This window comes from Monodelphis domestica, chromosome X, assembly GCF_027887165.1.
Source record: "Monodelphis domestica isolate mMonDom1 chromosome X, mMonDom1.pri, whole genome shotgun sequence".
NCBI lineage: Eukaryota > Metazoa > Chordata > Mammalia > Didelphimorphia > Didelphidae > Monodelphis > Monodelphis domestica.
The window spans coordinates 23119165-23137312 of NC_077235.1; the positions used below are offsets into that span (position 1 = coordinate 23119165).

The 18148-nt window shown below is 39.0% G+C and overlaps 1 protein-coding gene across 1 annotated transcript in view; it reads right to left on the minus strand.

Moving 5' to 3' along the window:
• The window catches only part of KLHL4 (kelch like family member 4), a 235876-nt gene that overhangs the window by 41618 nt on the left and 176110 nt on the right, over nucleotides 1-18148 (minus strand). The window contains exons 2-4 of the mRNA XM_056809218.1: nucleotides 5146-5319; nucleotides 4427-4563; nucleotides 2483-2679 (exon numbers count right to left, since the gene is read on the minus strand). Of these exons, the coding sequence (XP_056665196.1) occupies nucleotides 2483-2679; nucleotides 4427-4563; nucleotides 5146-5319 (508 nt within the window). The remainder of the gene's footprint in view (nucleotides 1-2482; nucleotides 2680-4426; nucleotides 4564-5145; nucleotides 5320-18148) is intronic.

The following is an 18148-nucleotide window of genomic DNA, read 5'->3' on the forward strand; positions in this document are numbered from 1 at the left end:
TGATTAGAGTGCCCTTTGTGAAGTTCTCTGTCAATAACGTTAGAATTGTACTTCAGTACATAAAGGAGTTTAGAATTCTTTTTCGACACTAAACAATACATCACAAACACTTCATTACGGCATGTCTCTTGGTTATGTCGACAGTGTGCACAATATGGACAAAAATAACTGGGGCGGGGTGGGATTAAAGAGGACACCAGCATTGCATTTTAATGCACATCCTGCTTTAACACTGTTTCAGTCACATAATAGGAAAAGGAAGACAAATCCATTTGGAGCTACAGAAATAAACTCAAGCTGTTTATCAGAAAATGTTTTGTCTGCTAGAGTCAGATACCAGGCAGGAAACCGTTAATACTTGAGCTTTAAGAACTAAAGTAATCTTTCAGGAAGTTCTCATGTTTGGCTTTTGTGGTGGAGTTGGTTGTTGAACTATCTTAACTGCTCTTTCTTTAGATTATAAGGAATCAGCATTTAGGGCAGAGTGATAAAAATAGCCTCTTTAAATGACACGTTTTCAAATTTGAGCCTGTCACAAGGCAATTCTCCTGGCAATGGCATTGTCTCCTCGAGTGGCTTGGAAGGTTCATATCTGTGACAGTCTCCATGAAAAACGCGGTCTGTTTTAACCACTGGGGAGAGTTTTTGTCTCATGCAGAATTGTCATTGTTAAATATTGTCTACAGCCCTAGAGAAACATTCCCATTTGGTTAAATGAATGAAAATGGAGATGGTAGTTAAAATGGCTTCAAATTTTTAACATCTCTCTTGACATGAGTGGAATTGCTTTGCTTATCATATCTAGGTAGAAATCCCTTTGGTTCCCTTCCTTCACCTTTAGCTCTGGTAGTATTTTTCATATTGTCTTAATCTTTAGAAAAGAAAGAACAAATACTACTGGAATTTTTCTTATCTTGAAATATTTCTCGCTTGATGTGGCTTCAGAGTACGATGTCCTTTGTCTATGTCAAACCTAGCAAGGGACAACAGTGAGCTATTTCTCTTTACTGATTTAGGGAAAGATTAGTACATATGGTAATGTTACATTTGATTTCCAGCATTTAGATTCTCTCTCTGCCTCGACCATAATACTCTATTATTCTCTTACTTTCTATAATTTGACTGCAGGGAGAAATTTTTGGACAATGAAAATCCTTGGGAACCATTTCATACAAACATGTAATTGACTATTACCACTCCCAAGAGCATTAATAGGACTTTAGAAATACTGCACTTTGAAGGACTGACTTAGCAGTTCTTTGTAGCTACCCAGATATTTATTTTGATTTTATATTATTACAAAACATACAGCAAACATACAGTCAGGAAAAATGTCTTTTCAATTCTGAATCTATCTCAATTGATATCAATCCAGTCATAATACTATAGTTTCTGACTTTAAAAAAGAAAGAAGAATAATTGGTTGCTTTCAGGACCTAGGCCAAAATTACACATTTCAAATGTCATGAAACATTATTAAAATCAGGGCCTTAAAAAAAGAAATTCTTGAGATACACACACACACACACACACACACACACACACACACAGTTCAAATCCTAGTTTGGACACTGTGTGACCTTTGTTAAGTCACTTCATCTCTCTGTGCCTTAGTTTCTTCCTCTGTAAAATGGAGGGTACTAGAATATGTGATCTTGCATGTCCCTCTTAGCTACAGATTTATGATACTAGCAAAAATGTGTGCCTTTGCTAAGAAAATCCCTAAATAGGACATGCCCCCAGACTCAGTGCTACCATGCCTGGCTATATGCCAAAGAAATCAAAGAAGGAAGGAAAGGTTCCATATATACAGAACCACTTATAACAGCTTTTTTGATGTCATCAAAGAAATGGGTTGACCAAATTGTTCTATATGAATGTCATGGACTACCACTGTGCTGTCAAAATGGCAAAAGGGATGGTTTCAGAGAAACTTGGGTAGCATGAACTATTGCAATGTGAAGGATCCAGAACCAGGAGAACAATTTACAACAATGTTGTGGAGACAAACCATTTTGAAAGACTAAAGGACTCTGATCAAACTCAATGACCCACCTCTATTTCCAGAGAACCAATAATGAAGCTTTCGACCCACCTCCTGAGAGAGAAGTGATGGATTCACAGTGCACAAATGAAACACACTTTTTTTGGATTCGGCCAATGTGGGGATTTGTTTGGCTTGAATATACATCCATAGAATTCTTGTAATAATGTTGCTTATAAGAGCTTTGGGGTTTTCTCTGATGGGGGAAGAGGGATAAAAAATAGGCTTTTGTTTATTGAAAAAATAAATCAAAACAAAAAGAAAAAGAAACCCATGCCTTTGCATGGCTCAGTTTGAGGATATGCTGAGATTTGGGTTTTGCAATAGGTACAAAATTTAGATGTAAATATCTGGCATGATTGAAAAGCCCACAAACCAAATAGTAAGTTGTGAGGCCTGCTAAAATCATGCCAAAGAAATGAAGAGTGTTGTGCTTACCATCGTATAGTTGTGTGCCACCTTCAGGAGATTCAGACATCCCTGTGCATCACCAAATGAACGGATTCCCAAGCAGTTAGAGGGATGGAGCTGCTTGATAAGGAAATTGCAGCATACTTCAATGACTTGAGAAAGTTGGAGGAGACAGGCTGCAGACAGTAGATTTTCTATGGTGTCTTCCTTCAATTCTAACACACCTAAGATACATATTGGATTGAATTTTATATATATATATGTACATGTATAAGTATGTATAAATATAAACACACCCACACATATATATTTTAATGAAGACTGGTTATAAGGATATTTAGTTAGAGAAGAAAAGTACCAGAGACAGGCTAGCTGTCAAGTTTCTGAAGGGCTAAGCAAAAGGAAGAGGACTGATTAGACTTGGTCCTAGAAGGAAGAACCAGGAGAAATGGGTAAACATTTCAGTTCAATGGAAGGCAAAACTTCCTAACAGCAGGGGTACAGTGGAAAGAACACTGCGTTGGTAGTCTGAGGACCTAGATTCAAAGCTCATCTTTGTCATTTACTAGATGCATGACCTTGGGCAAATGACTATACTTTCTGGGCCTCAGTTTCTACATCAATGAAATGAAAGGATTGGACTAGATGGCCTTGAAGGCACTTCCAACTCTAAATCTGTGATTCTAGAACTATCCCAAAGTAGAATGATGGATTCCCCTGTCACTGGCAGTCTTCAAGCAGAGGTTGGATGAGTAGAGGGTGTGTTGTAGTGGGGATTCTTTTTGGGGTATGGTTTGGGCTGATATTCCTTCTAGCTCTGAAATTCCATGATTTTGACCTTTGAAATAGTGGAAGAAGTTTGATGTGTAATCCCTGTTGCCAGTGTATTACTCACTGGACTAAATGAGTTAGTTAGAAGTGAATACAGTGGGGGCAGCTGGATGGCTCAGTGGATGGAGAGCCAAGCCTAGTGATGGGAGGTCCTAGGTTCAAATCTGGCCTCAGACCCCTCCCAGCTGTGTGACCCTGGGCAAGTCACTTGACCCCCATTGCCTAGCCCTTACCACTCTTCTGCCTTGGAACCAATACACAATATTGATTCCAAGACAGCAGGTAAGGGTTTAAAAAAAGAAGTGAATACAGATTTAATATTTCAAAGGGAAAGGAATAAGTATTTAGCACAAGACTCATCTCACACTCTTTAGGTAAGATTGTGTCCAAATAATCACAAAGAGGTAGGCACCTAGCGTTTTATACAAGACATAAAATGTCTACCAGTTTTAGGCTACATTTTATGCGTCTCTTATCTCTTTATGAAGTCAACATGACAAAAGAATCAAGAAATGTTTCCAACATTCTTCATGGTATTTGGATATGTTGTCGTTGGTCAGTCATTCAGTTGTGTCTGACTCTTTGTGAACCCATGGGGCATACTGTTCATGGAGTTTTTTGGGCAAAATATGAAAGTGGTCTGCCATTTCCTTCTCCAGTAAATTAAGGCCAACAAAGGTTAAGTGATTTGCTCAGGGTCACACAGCTAATGAGTGTCTGAGGACAGATTTGAACTCAGGTCTTATTGTTTCCAGTATGCCACCTAGCAGCATCCATTTGGATCTATACTCTTATAGTAATGAGAAACCACATGATACAGTGGAAATTGTCCTGGACTTGGAGTCATGAAACCTAAATTCAAATTTCAATTGGTGTGTTCCATCCTGGATGAGCCATTTAATCTCTCTGGGCCTTAGCATCTTCCTCTGTTGGCCGAGATGGCCTCAAAGGCTCCTCCTAGCTCTAATATGCCATGATTCTATAAAATATGAAAGCAGAAGCCACATGCCAACAGGTATTTCATTACCAGTCCTCCAGGTGGTAAGAAGGATCTGATCTGATCTGATCTGATCTGGGAGGGGAAGGACAAAGCTTTGACCATTGCTTTTCATTTCTGGAAGTCAGTAAAGTGGTGGTTACCTGTGTAAGCATAGCGCACCAAAGCTTTGAGCGCATCTGGGTCTATTCCCTCCATCTTGATCTCCTCTTGTTTGGCTTCCAGCACATCATTAGTAAACATTGCAGCAAAATAGTCTGATGCAGCACTCAGCACAAGCCTTGAAATGGGAACATTTCAGGAGAATTTCAATGAGTCTATCACATTACTGAAAAGCATAAAATTCAACTTTAGAGCATAGGTGAGGCTGCCTTCCACATGATAACTTTGTGGGCTATGAAAGTGTTCAGTGAATGTCAAAAGGGAAATTAAGAATGTGGCCTTGAATGCCTTTGAGGACTTCTCTGAATCTTGGGGGAGGGTTTTATTCAATCAATCAACATGCATGTATTACATGTATAACATTTGTTAATATGTATAATATAACATGTATAATATCTATAGACCCATTATATATCAGGCACTTTGCTTAAGCAGTAGAGATACATGTACAGGGAGTGAAAGTGTCCCTACTTGCAAGCCCTTTGTAGGAAAAAAATGGGCCTTCTTGTTCCATATCTTTTAAAAGATATAATCAATCTCTTATCCTTTTCCCCAGAACTCCAGTTTGTTTGATAATCTAATTATTGCCATAGTAAGCTGGCAATCATTAGACTAATTCCTGAGAATACTTCCAATGTCCCCTACCCTCTCGAATTCCCTCCTCACAATGACACTGTTCAACTTGAGTAGAGCAACCAACCTGTGGGCTGGAATCTTGTGTTGTCCAGCAATAAGGAACACATCACAAAGTTGTTTATGCTGGAGGTAGTTTTCCATTTTGCGGATAGTCTGCTCTGCATGATTGGTGGAATGGAAATATTCCTCAGATCTACCAGCACTCATTTCTAAGGCTGAATAGTTATTCACAGGCAAACTGAAAGGAAGAAGATAAAGAGAAGGAATGGGATTTGCTGTAAACAGAGATCCCCCCCCCCCCAATAAGTTTTCAAGCATCCAAGAATTTAATCCCAGAAAGTGTTAAAAAAATTTCAATTTGTTCTCATATTTTAATATTTTTGCTCTGATAAATGCAGCAACTTCATATAAAGTGGAATAGTTTGAATAAGATTATGGTTGGAAGGGAACCAAGAACAGATAACCTTTGATTCAAGTACATGGCTAATGGAAAGAAAAAAGGAAACTTCAAAAGGTGACTTTCTTTAAATCTTGTGGTAACTGTGAATGTTTTCTCCCAAATCTCCAAATATTTGGTAGAACTGTAGATTGGTCAAGCCATTTAAAAGTCATTTTGGAACTATGCACCCCAAATCACTAAATTGTGCATACCCTTTCACCCAATGAGATCATTACCAGGCTAATGAGATCAGAGACAGAAAAAAAGGTCCCATATGTACAAAAATATTTATAGAAGCTCTTTTCATAATAGTTCTAAATTGGAAAGTAATGTACCTACCTATAGGGGAATAGCTAAACAAATTATAATATACAAAATTATCAAAATATATTATGACATAAGAAAAAATGAAACAGGTAGTTTCAGCAAGAACTCTTACAGAATGATATAAAGAAAACTAAGAGATCCATTTATATTATTACAATAACTTTGAAAGACTTTAGAACTCTATTCAGTGCAACAAGGAACCACAAGTCCAAGGGATAAAGTGTGCCACCCACTTGCTACTAGAGAGAGGTGATGAACTGCAAATGCAGAATGAGATAAGACATTTTCATTCAAGGCCAATACAGAAATCTGTTGTACTGAATTATGCATATGTTATCAGGGTTTTTCTTTAATTGTTCAACAGTGAGAGGGAGAGAAAATAAATAAATGTTTATAAAAAGAAATCTCTTTTTAAAAAGCCAATCCTCACTCTGTGTTACAAGGAGAACTACTAATATGGCTTAATTCAATCAAATCAGAGAAGGAAGGCCTGTGCTAAATCTTTTTGTGATCCGTTTCCTTTGCTTTGGAACCTTGTCAGTCACCCTTCTACCTGTCTTCTACCACTCTTCAGACATGCCTTTTTTAAAAAAATAAAATTGATCTACATGAAGGCTTTCTGGCACAACAAATTAGCTAGAAAACAATGAGCTTTTTGTGTGTTTCCACTCTGTACTTTGGTTGGGTTGTTCTCTCTTCTTGAGTAGTGGTACAATCTACACAAATTAACGCAAGTACTCATTGGGTTCTTAGTATGTAAGGTGGTAGTTTTAAAGGAAAAAGTATTCTGGAAATTCTTAATTCAGCATAAAGAGATCTAGAATTCTAGTCAAAGAACTTGGGTTCAAATTCTGGCCATGTCAGTTGCTCTCTGTGTGACCTTGGGTCAAGTTAAGTCACTTAACTTCACCAGACCTCAGTTAGGAAACATTCATAAAATCAAGGAGTTGACCCCAGTGACTTCTAAAGACCCTTCTTACTCAGATACTTTACTAGCTGTGTGACCCTGGGCAAATCACTTAACTTTTATATGCCTCAGTTTCCTCATCTTTAAAATGCAGATAATAACAGCACCTACCTCCCAGAGCTGTTGTGAGGATCAAATGAGATAATATTTTTAAAGTGCTTTGCCTTTCTGTGGTAGCCACACCACCAAATCAGTCTGCAACCAGACAGGGAGGTCTACAGCATTGCATCCCTGTCTCAAGCTAGCAGAAAAGGAACAGACTTTTATAAATCTCGCGGGGAGGGGGGTATGCATAGCTCAGTGAATTGAGAGCCAGGACCAGAGATGGGAGGTCCTCGGTTCAAATCAAACCTCAGACACTTCCCAGCTATGTGACCTTGGGCAAGTCATTCAACCCCCATTGCCTAGCCCTTACCACACCTCTGCCTTGGAACCAATACACAGTATTGACTCCAAAACGGAAGATGAGGGTTTAAAAAATAAATCTCTCTGGAGGGTTTGCACAGATATTTTCCTTTATCCCCTCTCTCGTACACTGATTCGTCATATAATCTGTCATTTCAAGGGGCTTTTGCTGCTAAATGTAGGTACCCCTGAAGAGAACCCTCAGTTGGTCTAATCTGCTCATACATTCAATCTAGACTGGAAAGGCATCTTAGTGATGAGTATCTAGTCTAAGAAAGTTTATAATGTCAACTAAAACTTTCCAGACAAGTGTTCTTCCAGCCAATATTTAAATAACCCCAATGATGGGGACCTCACTGCCATATAAAGCACCCTATTACAGTTCTTCTTCATCTTGCAATAATGTGACATTCCATGTGTCATCTATTTAGATAATATGAACTAGTTGTCATTGCCCTTCTTCCTCTCCCATCCTATGGAGCCAAGCCTTTTCTTCTTTAAGGTAAGGCCTATACAGATTCTTCAACTGTTCTTTAAAAAAAAAAAAACCTTGCCTTTCATCTTATAATCAATACTGTGTATTGGTTCCAAGGCAGAAGAAAATCAAAGGCTAGACAATGGGGGTTAAGTGACTTGCCTAGGGTCACAGAGCTAAGAAGTATCTTAGGACAGATTTGACCTCGGGACCTCCCATCCAGGCTTGGCTCTCAATCCACTGAGCCTCTTAGCTGCTCACCAGCCTCACCACTCCCAGACACCCCCCCCCATTCTCCCAGTCAATTGTTCTTAAACAAATTATAAGTCTCCTTATCATAGGTATATATTCTCCAGTTGTTTATCAGTGACTCTCCTAAAACTTCAAACTGAAGTGTTCTGCCAGGTGTAGGAAAGACAACTGAGTATTGTCTGATCATTACTGAGTCTAGCAGAATTGTTACTACCATTGCATAGGAGGCTAGACTTCTATTAATGCAACTAATTGAGCTAACATTTGAAAGTCTAAGCTCACATTAGCTATTTTAGCTGCCATGAAACACTATTGATCCAGAAAGAGCTTGTAGCTCTTTTTTCAAAAGGCCTACTAGATCTCCCCTCCGCGCAGTACTGGTACTGTTGATTTTTTGAACCTATGTGCAGGACTTTATATTTATCCCCGTAAATTCCATCTTGTGATTTTGAGCCTATTGTTCAAGTTTGTGAAATCTCCTGGGAGCCTCATTCTGTTATCTAACACATTCATTATCCTTCCTGAATTAATTTGGTACTGCCTACTCTAATTGATATTTAATACATGCTTTTAGTAATTCTCTATAGATTCTGAAACTTCTAGGCTGGCTGTTAAATTTCTATGACATAGGGCTCTTCATTTGTCATGTGTTATATGGTCATTACCCTAGGCCGTTGTGGTCTCTTCTCACTCTGATCTCCTATGACATTTGGCAAGGAATCACATATTTTTAAAGCCTTCCCTCCCATCTTAGAATCACTACAAAGTATTGGTATGAAGGCAGGAGAACAGTAAGTGCTAGGCGATGGTGGTCAAGTGGCTTGCCCAGGATCATACAGTTAGGAAGTATCTGAGGTCACATTTGAACCCACAACCTCTCATCTCTAGGCCCGGCTCTCAATCTGCTGAGCTAACTCACTGCCCCCAATGTTGTTTTGTAGCATCTCAGCTATCTTGAATTGGTCTTTAAACTTTTTGCTATTGTCTTTTGTTTTTAATTTTAAAATGTTTATTGATTTCTCATTTATATGTTGCCTTCTTTTCTAAATATATTCCCCTCTCTCTATCCTACAAACCGCACTAGTAACAAAATAATTTTAAAGAGGAAAACAAAGACATTCGTTAAAGCTAACTGACATGTTAAACAGATGTGACAATATGCAGTGTTTTATATCCATCTTCCGGTCCCTTACATCTTCAACGAATGGAGAGAGGAATTTTTTTCCTCCTCTTTTTTGGAGGGACAAGGTCACTCATAATTACACAGTGTTTGGTTTCTTTTTATTGTTATTTATATTACTGTAATTATTATGTATTTCAGTTTCCAGATTCTACTTACTGGAGCTTGAGTCTTTCCATGCATATCAGAATTTTTCATATTCATTGTTTTTCATGGAGCAATAGTAACCCATTAAGTACCACAATTTGCATAGTCATTCCTCAAGCCAGGGCACATACTTTGTTTGGAGGTTTGTGCTGTAACAAAAGTTCTGATATGAATATTTCAGTGTCTGTGGGAATTTTCTTTCTCTTAGACCTCATTGTGTTATTTCTAGCAGTTAGATCTCTGAATCAAAGGATATATTTTTGGGTCACTTTCCTTGCATAATTCCAACTGCTTTTCAGAATAGTTGGATCAATTCATATCTCCTTAATTAGATTTTTAAGCTTCTTTTGAAGGAGCAGGGATGATGTCCTATTATTCTTTATACCCTTCAATGTCATACACATAAAATGCAGCAAAATATTTGCTGATATAAAATTCAAGAAAACATGAATCCTTGAGTTGCTCTCTACCACTGGTTCTAAAAGTGTGATCTGGGTTCCCAAGACCCTTTCAGGGGGGCTGTGAGGTCGAAGGCCCTATGAGGTCAAAATTACTCTCATGATAATACTAAGATCTTTTCATTTTGAACATAGCAAATATTAATGATTATAACTCATAAATAAAAGCTCTAAGAGGAATCCTCAATAATTTTTAAGGGTATAAAGAGTCCTTAGACCACAAAGTTTAGGAGCTTCTGTTCTACCCTATCATCTTTGATGTAGTTAAGCTTAAGCATATACTTGAGGGGCAAAAGAGGCATTTCCTAGTTTTAGTTCTTCTTATAAATGCAAACCTATTTCCAAGATCCTGCTGTCTTATGTCATCATGGTATGGGAACGATCTTGGATTTCCCCAATTGGAGCAATTTTGCTACTAAGTCCTCCTAACATAGAGAGAGGCCCTGAATATAGGGCCAGGTGACCATATGTAGAGCAGGTCTATGAGAAGCAAGGGAACCAAGTGTAAAGAGTTTTCTCACTAGGACAATTCCAATCAACTAAAGCTGTCAGTGACAGCAATGCTCAAAGACTAATTCAGAAAGAGGGAGTGATACATATCTACAGAAGGATTGCCTTTGTGCAAAGGAGCTGCTTTTTAATAAAGGTGTGCTAGCTCACAGGTCACTGGAATACTGAAGAAGTATTATACATGAAAAGGACCTGTTAATTCAGAGTTATCTTTGATTGGAAAACTGAGCAATCTCTTTCTTCTCTATTGGCATTTCTTGTTCCACTGAGCTAAGCGTATAACTTTCATATGCTTTTGTGGTTAGCTAACAATAAATACAACCATATCATGATACATTAAGTTAATTAAAACATATTTAGCTCTTAGCTAGAGGCTAGAAAGATGGTATTTAAAATTGAGAGTGAGAAAGAGAATTAAAATCTCCAAATTAATTGCCCCAATCAAACCATCTTTGCCTCTATATACAGGCTTGGAATGGACTCTTAAAGAGAAGGAAAAAATAAAAAGGAAAAGTAATCAAATAGCATTTTCTTAAATACTCCTAGGTCAGTGCACAGTATATAAACTACTTATCTTTGAAGGAATCACTTAACATTTAAAATGAGCTAATAAATTGAATTACATGCATCATGGAACTCTTACAGCACAGATAGTTGGTTTCACTCATCACTTTAAGCAAGGGGTGACATATAGGGACATGGAAATGATTTTTGTGTTTTTTTTATACAACCAAGTAAAGAATGGGAAAAAAATCAAATGTACAATTTTGAGTTTTCTGCCTCCCCAAATAATATTGTAAAATGTTGATTTAACTCAAAGTATATAAATGAAAAGAGGTTAGGCAAGCTAAGTAACCTCAAAGAAACAATGAGCATTTCATTTCTTCAGAGACTCACTCATGTAATAAAAGAATGTTAGGTTTGGAGTAGGAGGGTCTGGATTCAAATTCTACCTCAGCTACTTACTAGTGTACTCAAGGTTTGTTTCCTCATCTATAAAATGAGGGAATTTGATGAAATGACTTCTTTTTACTATTCCTACAAAATTTATAGCAGTAGAAAAGATGATCACGATCAGTCATTACAATAGTTCAACACAAACTCCTTTGCTGCTTTGGCCCCTCCCAGCATCCATAATCACATGATAACAGGGAAGTAATATTTTTATTACGTACTTCCTTTCCTCATCTTTGTGAAAATTCATACGAATTGAGCAAGCATTTTTATTAGGTACCTTTTTGTGTTACTATCTTAAGGGAGCTTACCTGTTACTGGAGGAAATACAATATTACAGTTACAAACATAGTATTGTCAAATTGAAGGGGATCAGGAAGAGCTTCACAAAAATGGGAGGGGGCATCTTTGGGCTGAGACTTGGGGAGTTTAGCGATTCTGAGAGGCGGATAATTGGGGGGGGGGCTGTGCAGTACGTCTCAGATCTATGAGGATGCCTTTAGAAACCCTGAGAGAGACGAAACATGGAATTTGGGGAATCCGTTACACCCTATAAAAGATGAAATTAAAAACGTTATGAAGATAGGTGAACAATACTTTACCAAGGCCTTCGAGGCCAGGTTTAGCGGCATATTATTTGGAGAGAAGGGGGTTATAGGCTTTGGGGAAGGCCTGTGACCGGATCAGTCTTGTGCCTTCGGAAGATTATTTCAACACACACATCTGATTGTAGATGTGAGAGCCCACAATTTGGTGAAGAGAATCTATGAAATGGGTGGCACTTGAATTTTACAAAGAAACAACAGTACCTCACACAAATCACTAAATCCTCACTCACAGCCCCACCCCAAGTTGGACATCCGTAAGGAGGAAGAGAGATAGCTGGGATACTGGTGACAAAACTGCCCAAGTTACTCATTATCCCCATATGAGCTATGAAAATGAGAAATCAGTTACCCGTATTATTAATGAGAAAAGAATGGAATATTCTGGCAGATAGTGAACTTAAATCACTAATTTTTCCTCAGGAGAGTCCTTTCAGAAAATGGCCGTCGAGGGTGGAGGAGGAAGAGGTGTGCACGAGCTCATGCGATAGCCAATCATATCGTTCCTTCTTAGCCTGTGGGCGTTGGTGCTTTTTCTGCACTTCTGCACCTGCGCAGCCTAAGAACAAAGCAAATGGCTGCTCTCTCTGGGTGGTGGTGTGCCGCGGCTACACCGGGAGCCAAAAGACAATCCAACTCTATCTGAAATCAATTGGGGGCCACCAAAAAAGTCAGACTAACCAATTGCAAGGCAGAAGGTAGCTTCACGCTTTTGAAAGATGCTTGCAATGTGTTTTCCCCGCTCTTCATCTGGAAGTGAGTACTCCAGCCTGCAAACCTAGGCCACGCGGCTCCAGAAATTAGACTTTAGAGATTTTTCAGTAGCTGCTTTCTTTGGTGAGTCAACTACTGAAGGTTCGGGGCATGTCCATGTGTCCTAAGACTTCGCAGATCTGGCTTGCAGAGGGGAGCTTCCGCCATTTCCTCCCACAAAGGCCTCCCGCTGCTACTGAGACTTAGCTTTGAAAAGATGAGGTAAACCCCAGCTCCTTTAGCTTAATATTTCTACTTATCTCTGTTGCAATATGAGTAGATAAAGGTCCGTCGGAGAACCCCGAGCCATTAGAGTACCTGTGGCAATGATGTAGGCTAAGTTTTGGACTTTTGCTGAAGATCTGGGGACATTGCCCATGCTACCTCAACTCTAGCTCCCTCAGTGAAACGGAAACAAAAGTCTTAGCAGATCTGGAGCCATCAATCATCACTCTAACCAGCTGCAGTGATATAACTGAAGTTTCAGAGACATTGTTCTAGTTAAACTGCCTTGCACTGTGAACAGCAAAGATCCCAGCATGTCTATGTATACCGTATCAGATGCAAAGTCCAGTTACTTTTAACTCTCCAACTCTAATAAGAGAAGCTGCGAATTCCTCAAACATCCAGAGCCACAGTCTGATGCTGTGGTTGAAGAAAAAACCTTGGACTCTCAACAAAAGGCCGAGTGATTTCCAGTGTACTGGAATGTTCCAGAAACAATGGGTGGGGGCAACTCAAACCAGCTCACTAAAGATCATTCACGATAGAAGCCAAATTAGAAATACAAGGAAGGGGGGAGGGGGGCAAATGACTATATATAAAAGATATATACAATGTAAAGGGAAGGAAAACTTGAAAGGCATTAGGAGTGAGCATGGTATTTGGGGAGGGAAGCATACTGCAATAGACCTCCTACAGAAGATGGATGGTTGGTTTTTCTTTTTTTTTTAGTCTTAAAGCCTGAGGAAGCTAGGAGGCAAAAAAAATGAGGAGGGACGACCATTTCGGGAAATGAGGATGATGGGAGAAAGGGCATGGGGATGGAAGGTGGAGGGAATGTTGTGGGAGGAATGTGGGGTTGGGTAGAACTCCTAAATCTTGTAGGACATGGAAGGGAATAGAGTATAAGAAGAATGGAAAAATAGAAAGGGGCTAAGCTGTGAAAGGCTTTAAACGTCAAAAGAGGGCTATTTATATTTGAACCTTCTAGTAATAGGGATTTTATCGAGTAGGGGAATGAAGAGGTCAGATGTATACTTTACATTATATAGAAAGATCATCTTGAATGAAGATAAAATTAAAAAAAGAAAAATCATTTTGGCAACTGAGTGAAAGAAATATTAGAATAGGGATGGGCTTGAGCAACTGCAATAGTCAAAGCACAAAGCAGTGACCTATGGGGGGTGACAGTGGAAGAATGGGAGGTGTACTAGAGAAATTGTTCACTAGAGAAATGATAAGATATGGGGTGAATGAGTGGATATGGAGGTGAACCTGGTTGCCTGGGAGGATTGGTGGTGCCCTTGAGAATGATGGAAAAGTTGGGGAGATGGCAGGATTTGCAGATTTACAGATGCATATGGGGCTTCAGGTTGATATATCCAAAAGGCACTTGCTGATAATACTGGAGCTCAGGAAAGTGATTAGGGTTGAATATATTGATTTGGTCAAGGAAAATTCAATGGCTAGCCCTTTTATAGCTCACATCTTGGGATTTGCAGAGCCACTGATTACTACAGAACATCTTTGGGGAACCTTTGAGCTTTGAGGGCCCAGAGGGCAAATTCAAGCTATCTGTGGTTCCCCCCTCCCCCCCATTAAGGAGAGATTTGAGGGAGAAAGTGCTTGCTCTGGGCAGCTGGACAGAGGGGTGGAGCATGCAAAAAATATCCTCAGACACTGGGAAGAAGGGGTAAAGAGCAGATCCCCCAGTGCTGGCTCTGCATATGTGCCACATCTTTGCCCACACTGCTATAGAACAATCACCATCCCTCATAATCTAATAAAATGAGATGGTTTAGGAAATTCTGCAGTAGCTGAAAAGGATTCAGGTCATCTCAAAAATCTAAATTGTGGTCTCATGAGCAGTTTTAGTCTGCTAAAGTGGGATGTATGTTAAACATTCCATTCTCCTGCAGTGGTGAGCAAGGATCCTGTTTCATTAAAGATCAAGTGGTATCTCATCATCTTGCCACAGTGTTGAAGAATACACTGGCTAGCTGCTTTGAAACTTTTATCTTGGGGACCTACTGTGTTGTCATCAAACCCAGATCCAGGGAGCTGCCCAACCCTCCAGTAGCATCCTTCTAAAGCAACCCAGTCCAGAGTTTACCAAATATTGCTACATAGGAAGGATCTCACCATTGTCTTCCTGATGCATACTTCTGTCTTGTACACACATAAGTTTTCTAAAGGTGGGAACAATCTAAAAACAATGCATTTCCCAGACATGGTCAAGAAAAGACCCAAGTCTTCTCACTAAAGATTAGACAATAAAATTCATTAAGTGCTTGTAATGTTATAGGCACCATGCTAAATATTAGAAGACAAAAATGAGTCTTTTGCCATTTTAAGAAATTCTAATGGGGGATATAACATTACTGAAAGAAGTGAAATTTTCACAGTAGAGCATACAGTATTGCTATCACCATGTACAATGTTTTCTCAGTTCTACTTATTTCAATCTATAGCATTTCATGTAGATCTTTACAGCTTTTTTCTCTTATCCTCTTATATCACAATAGTTTTCCATTGTGAACATATACTACAATTTCTTCAGCCAGTTCCCAATGATAGAAATCTCCTCTATTTCCAATTCTTTGCTACCAGAAGAAGGAGCTGCTATAAATATTTTTATACGAGTAGGCTCTTTCCCCTTTTTTATTATCTCTTTGTGATGCAGAGCCAGTAGTGGTATTATAGAATCAAAGAGTATGCTCAATTTTATAGCCCTTTGGGGAGGCGACAAATTTCTAAAGACCTGCCTATCCCTTCAGAATAAATTCCATTAATCAATGAGCTGAGGCAATTCGTAAACTGGGCCTGACTTGGGGTGTGTGCTCCACATGACACAAAAAAATATTTGGGTGCTGCAGAAAGGATAAAAACTCTATTGCTAACTGGCTCAAAATTCTCCATAATACTGCCATAGCAAAGAATAATGTCCTTCCCTCCAAGGACTCGGTGTAACCTCTGGCACTTGCTGTACTAGTAATGGGTTATCCAGTCACTTTGTGTTTGATTACATAGGTTTTGGGGACTGTCAGCACTCAAGAGGAAGGTATCTAAAAGCCACAGTCACTGGCTCAGAAAAATCTAAATTCATCAAAATTCAGTACATCAAGAGAGATAAGTGACTATACTATAGTGAAAAGGAACTTGATCTTATACCCTAGGAAGGGGTGTAACCTGCTGGAGAAACTTCAGTTCTTAACTGGGATAAGCCAGCTGGGATCATACCCAGGTTTGGAGTATTATCAGCAATTTTGTGGACATGAGGAGGAATAATACTCATCTCTATTCTTAAAGTAAAGCGACACATATTCTTCATCCTATTTGTAAAAGGGAAGAATAATCCAGGGATTAGTTACTTCCAAGCGGAGATCATAGTGATCCCTGGCAATGGTGAGAGATTAAACCCAAGTCCTACTGAGCAGCTCAATACTTCTCCACCATCTATAATCTACACAACTAAAGAAAGCAAGATAGTTTGATAATGAGGTATCTTGTTTGCATAGCATTTCCTATCAATGTAGAGAATCAACCCTCATCTTTCCACTAAAGATTTCAGGTATCTTTTGTTCAGCTTTCTCTTGGACTTTGAGGAAAATGTGGACACTAGCTGCTTTCAAATTGAGGTCATAGCTGTTGCCTGCCCGATTAAAAAGGGAGCCTATCTCTAGAAATCTGCTCCACAGCTGAAAAACAATATCCATTTACCAGATAACCAAGTCTCTCTAGCAACCTAGGGTGAGGTGGGTGGGGGACTTTAGATCCTCCCAATGACGTGTTTGGACTCTGGAGAAAAGAAAAATCCTCACTGGTTAGTAGCCACCTCAAAATTGTGAGAAATCCCAGAGTGGTGGCATAAAAGGCCCTTTTTCTCATTTACGGAACCAGTGTCATATTCTTTCCATCTTGGAAGACAGACCGTGTATTGTCCAGTAACTATAAACTTTGTACTTCAAGTTATGGGTCTTAATAGCTGTCAAGAATGAGGGAGATAATTCCCATGGACTCAATGATTCCTGCCTAAAAACCTGCTTTTGTTAGTATACAGTATATTGAATCAGACAAGTTAACAGAAGTACAGAGGAAGGGATGCTTGCTTTTCCTCCTACGAACAATCATAGCTTCTGGGACAGTCCTTTGCGCTGGGAGCCAGTTAAGATCCAGCCACTTTATGTCATTTTATGACAGTTTTCAGTTTAGTAGGCTCCTCCAAATTGTGAAAAAAAAGTTCTTTTTTTAAAACTACAGATTCAGTGTCTTCTCCTCTCTAACTTGGAGCACAGACAATATATAGTCCAGTGTCACCATGTGCTTTGTAACTCAGATTTGGAGTATTATCAGCTATTATCAAGAACAAGGGAGCTTATTTCCATGGATTCACTATTCCTATCTAAAAACCTTCTTTCCTTAAAAATCTGTGCTTTGAATTGGGAATCTCTATAGTGGGAGTCACAAGTCTCAACACTGGGTATGTTGAAGCAGAAATCATGGTGATTCCTTCTACAACTGAGAAATTAACTGACAGTCCTAGGGAGGAACTAAACATCTCCACAACCAATATTTGCCAAAAATAACAAAAAAGGAGATATTCTGCCAATTACATATCTTCATGGCATAGCATTTCCTGGTAATGTGGAAAATCGACTTTTATCCTTTCACTAAACACCTCAGATAATTTCTGTTCACCTATCTTTGGGGTTCAAGGAAAATCTGGATTCTAGCGGCTTTAAAATTCTTATCCTGACTAATGCTTGCTTTAATAAAAGAATTTGCTCATCTCTAGAAATCCACTGTATGAGTTAAAAAAAATATCAATTTAGTGGGAAACTGAATCCTTTAAGCCACCTGTTGTTAGGAGAGAGAGAGACCCCTGATCTCCCTAATACCTGTCTGGAATTTCCAGAAATGACAAATGTTTTATGGTTAGGAGCCACCACCAAATTGTGAAAAATCCCAAATAGATAAGAAAGAAATACCAGTTTTCTCACTACAGATCAAACATGTTCTCCCCTTTATTGTGGAGCAGAGACCATGTATGGCCCAGTCACTGTGATTTCTGACTCAGGTTTTGGGTCTTATTAGCTTTGATATGGACAGAAGCCCATTTCCAGGACCTAACAAATTCATATGAAAAACCTTCTTTCCTCAATATTCTGTGTATTGAATTTGACAGGGCACTGGTTTGTAGAAGAAGACGACTTTTGTTCTTATTTCTACAAATAGTCATACCTTGAGGGAGAGATAGTAGTCCTTTACTATGGGTAGACACCTAAGGTCAAGTAATTGGGGGACACAGATGAGGAATAATCTTTACCACCCCTTTTAATAATCATTAACATAGACTTTTCACCTTTTCAATAG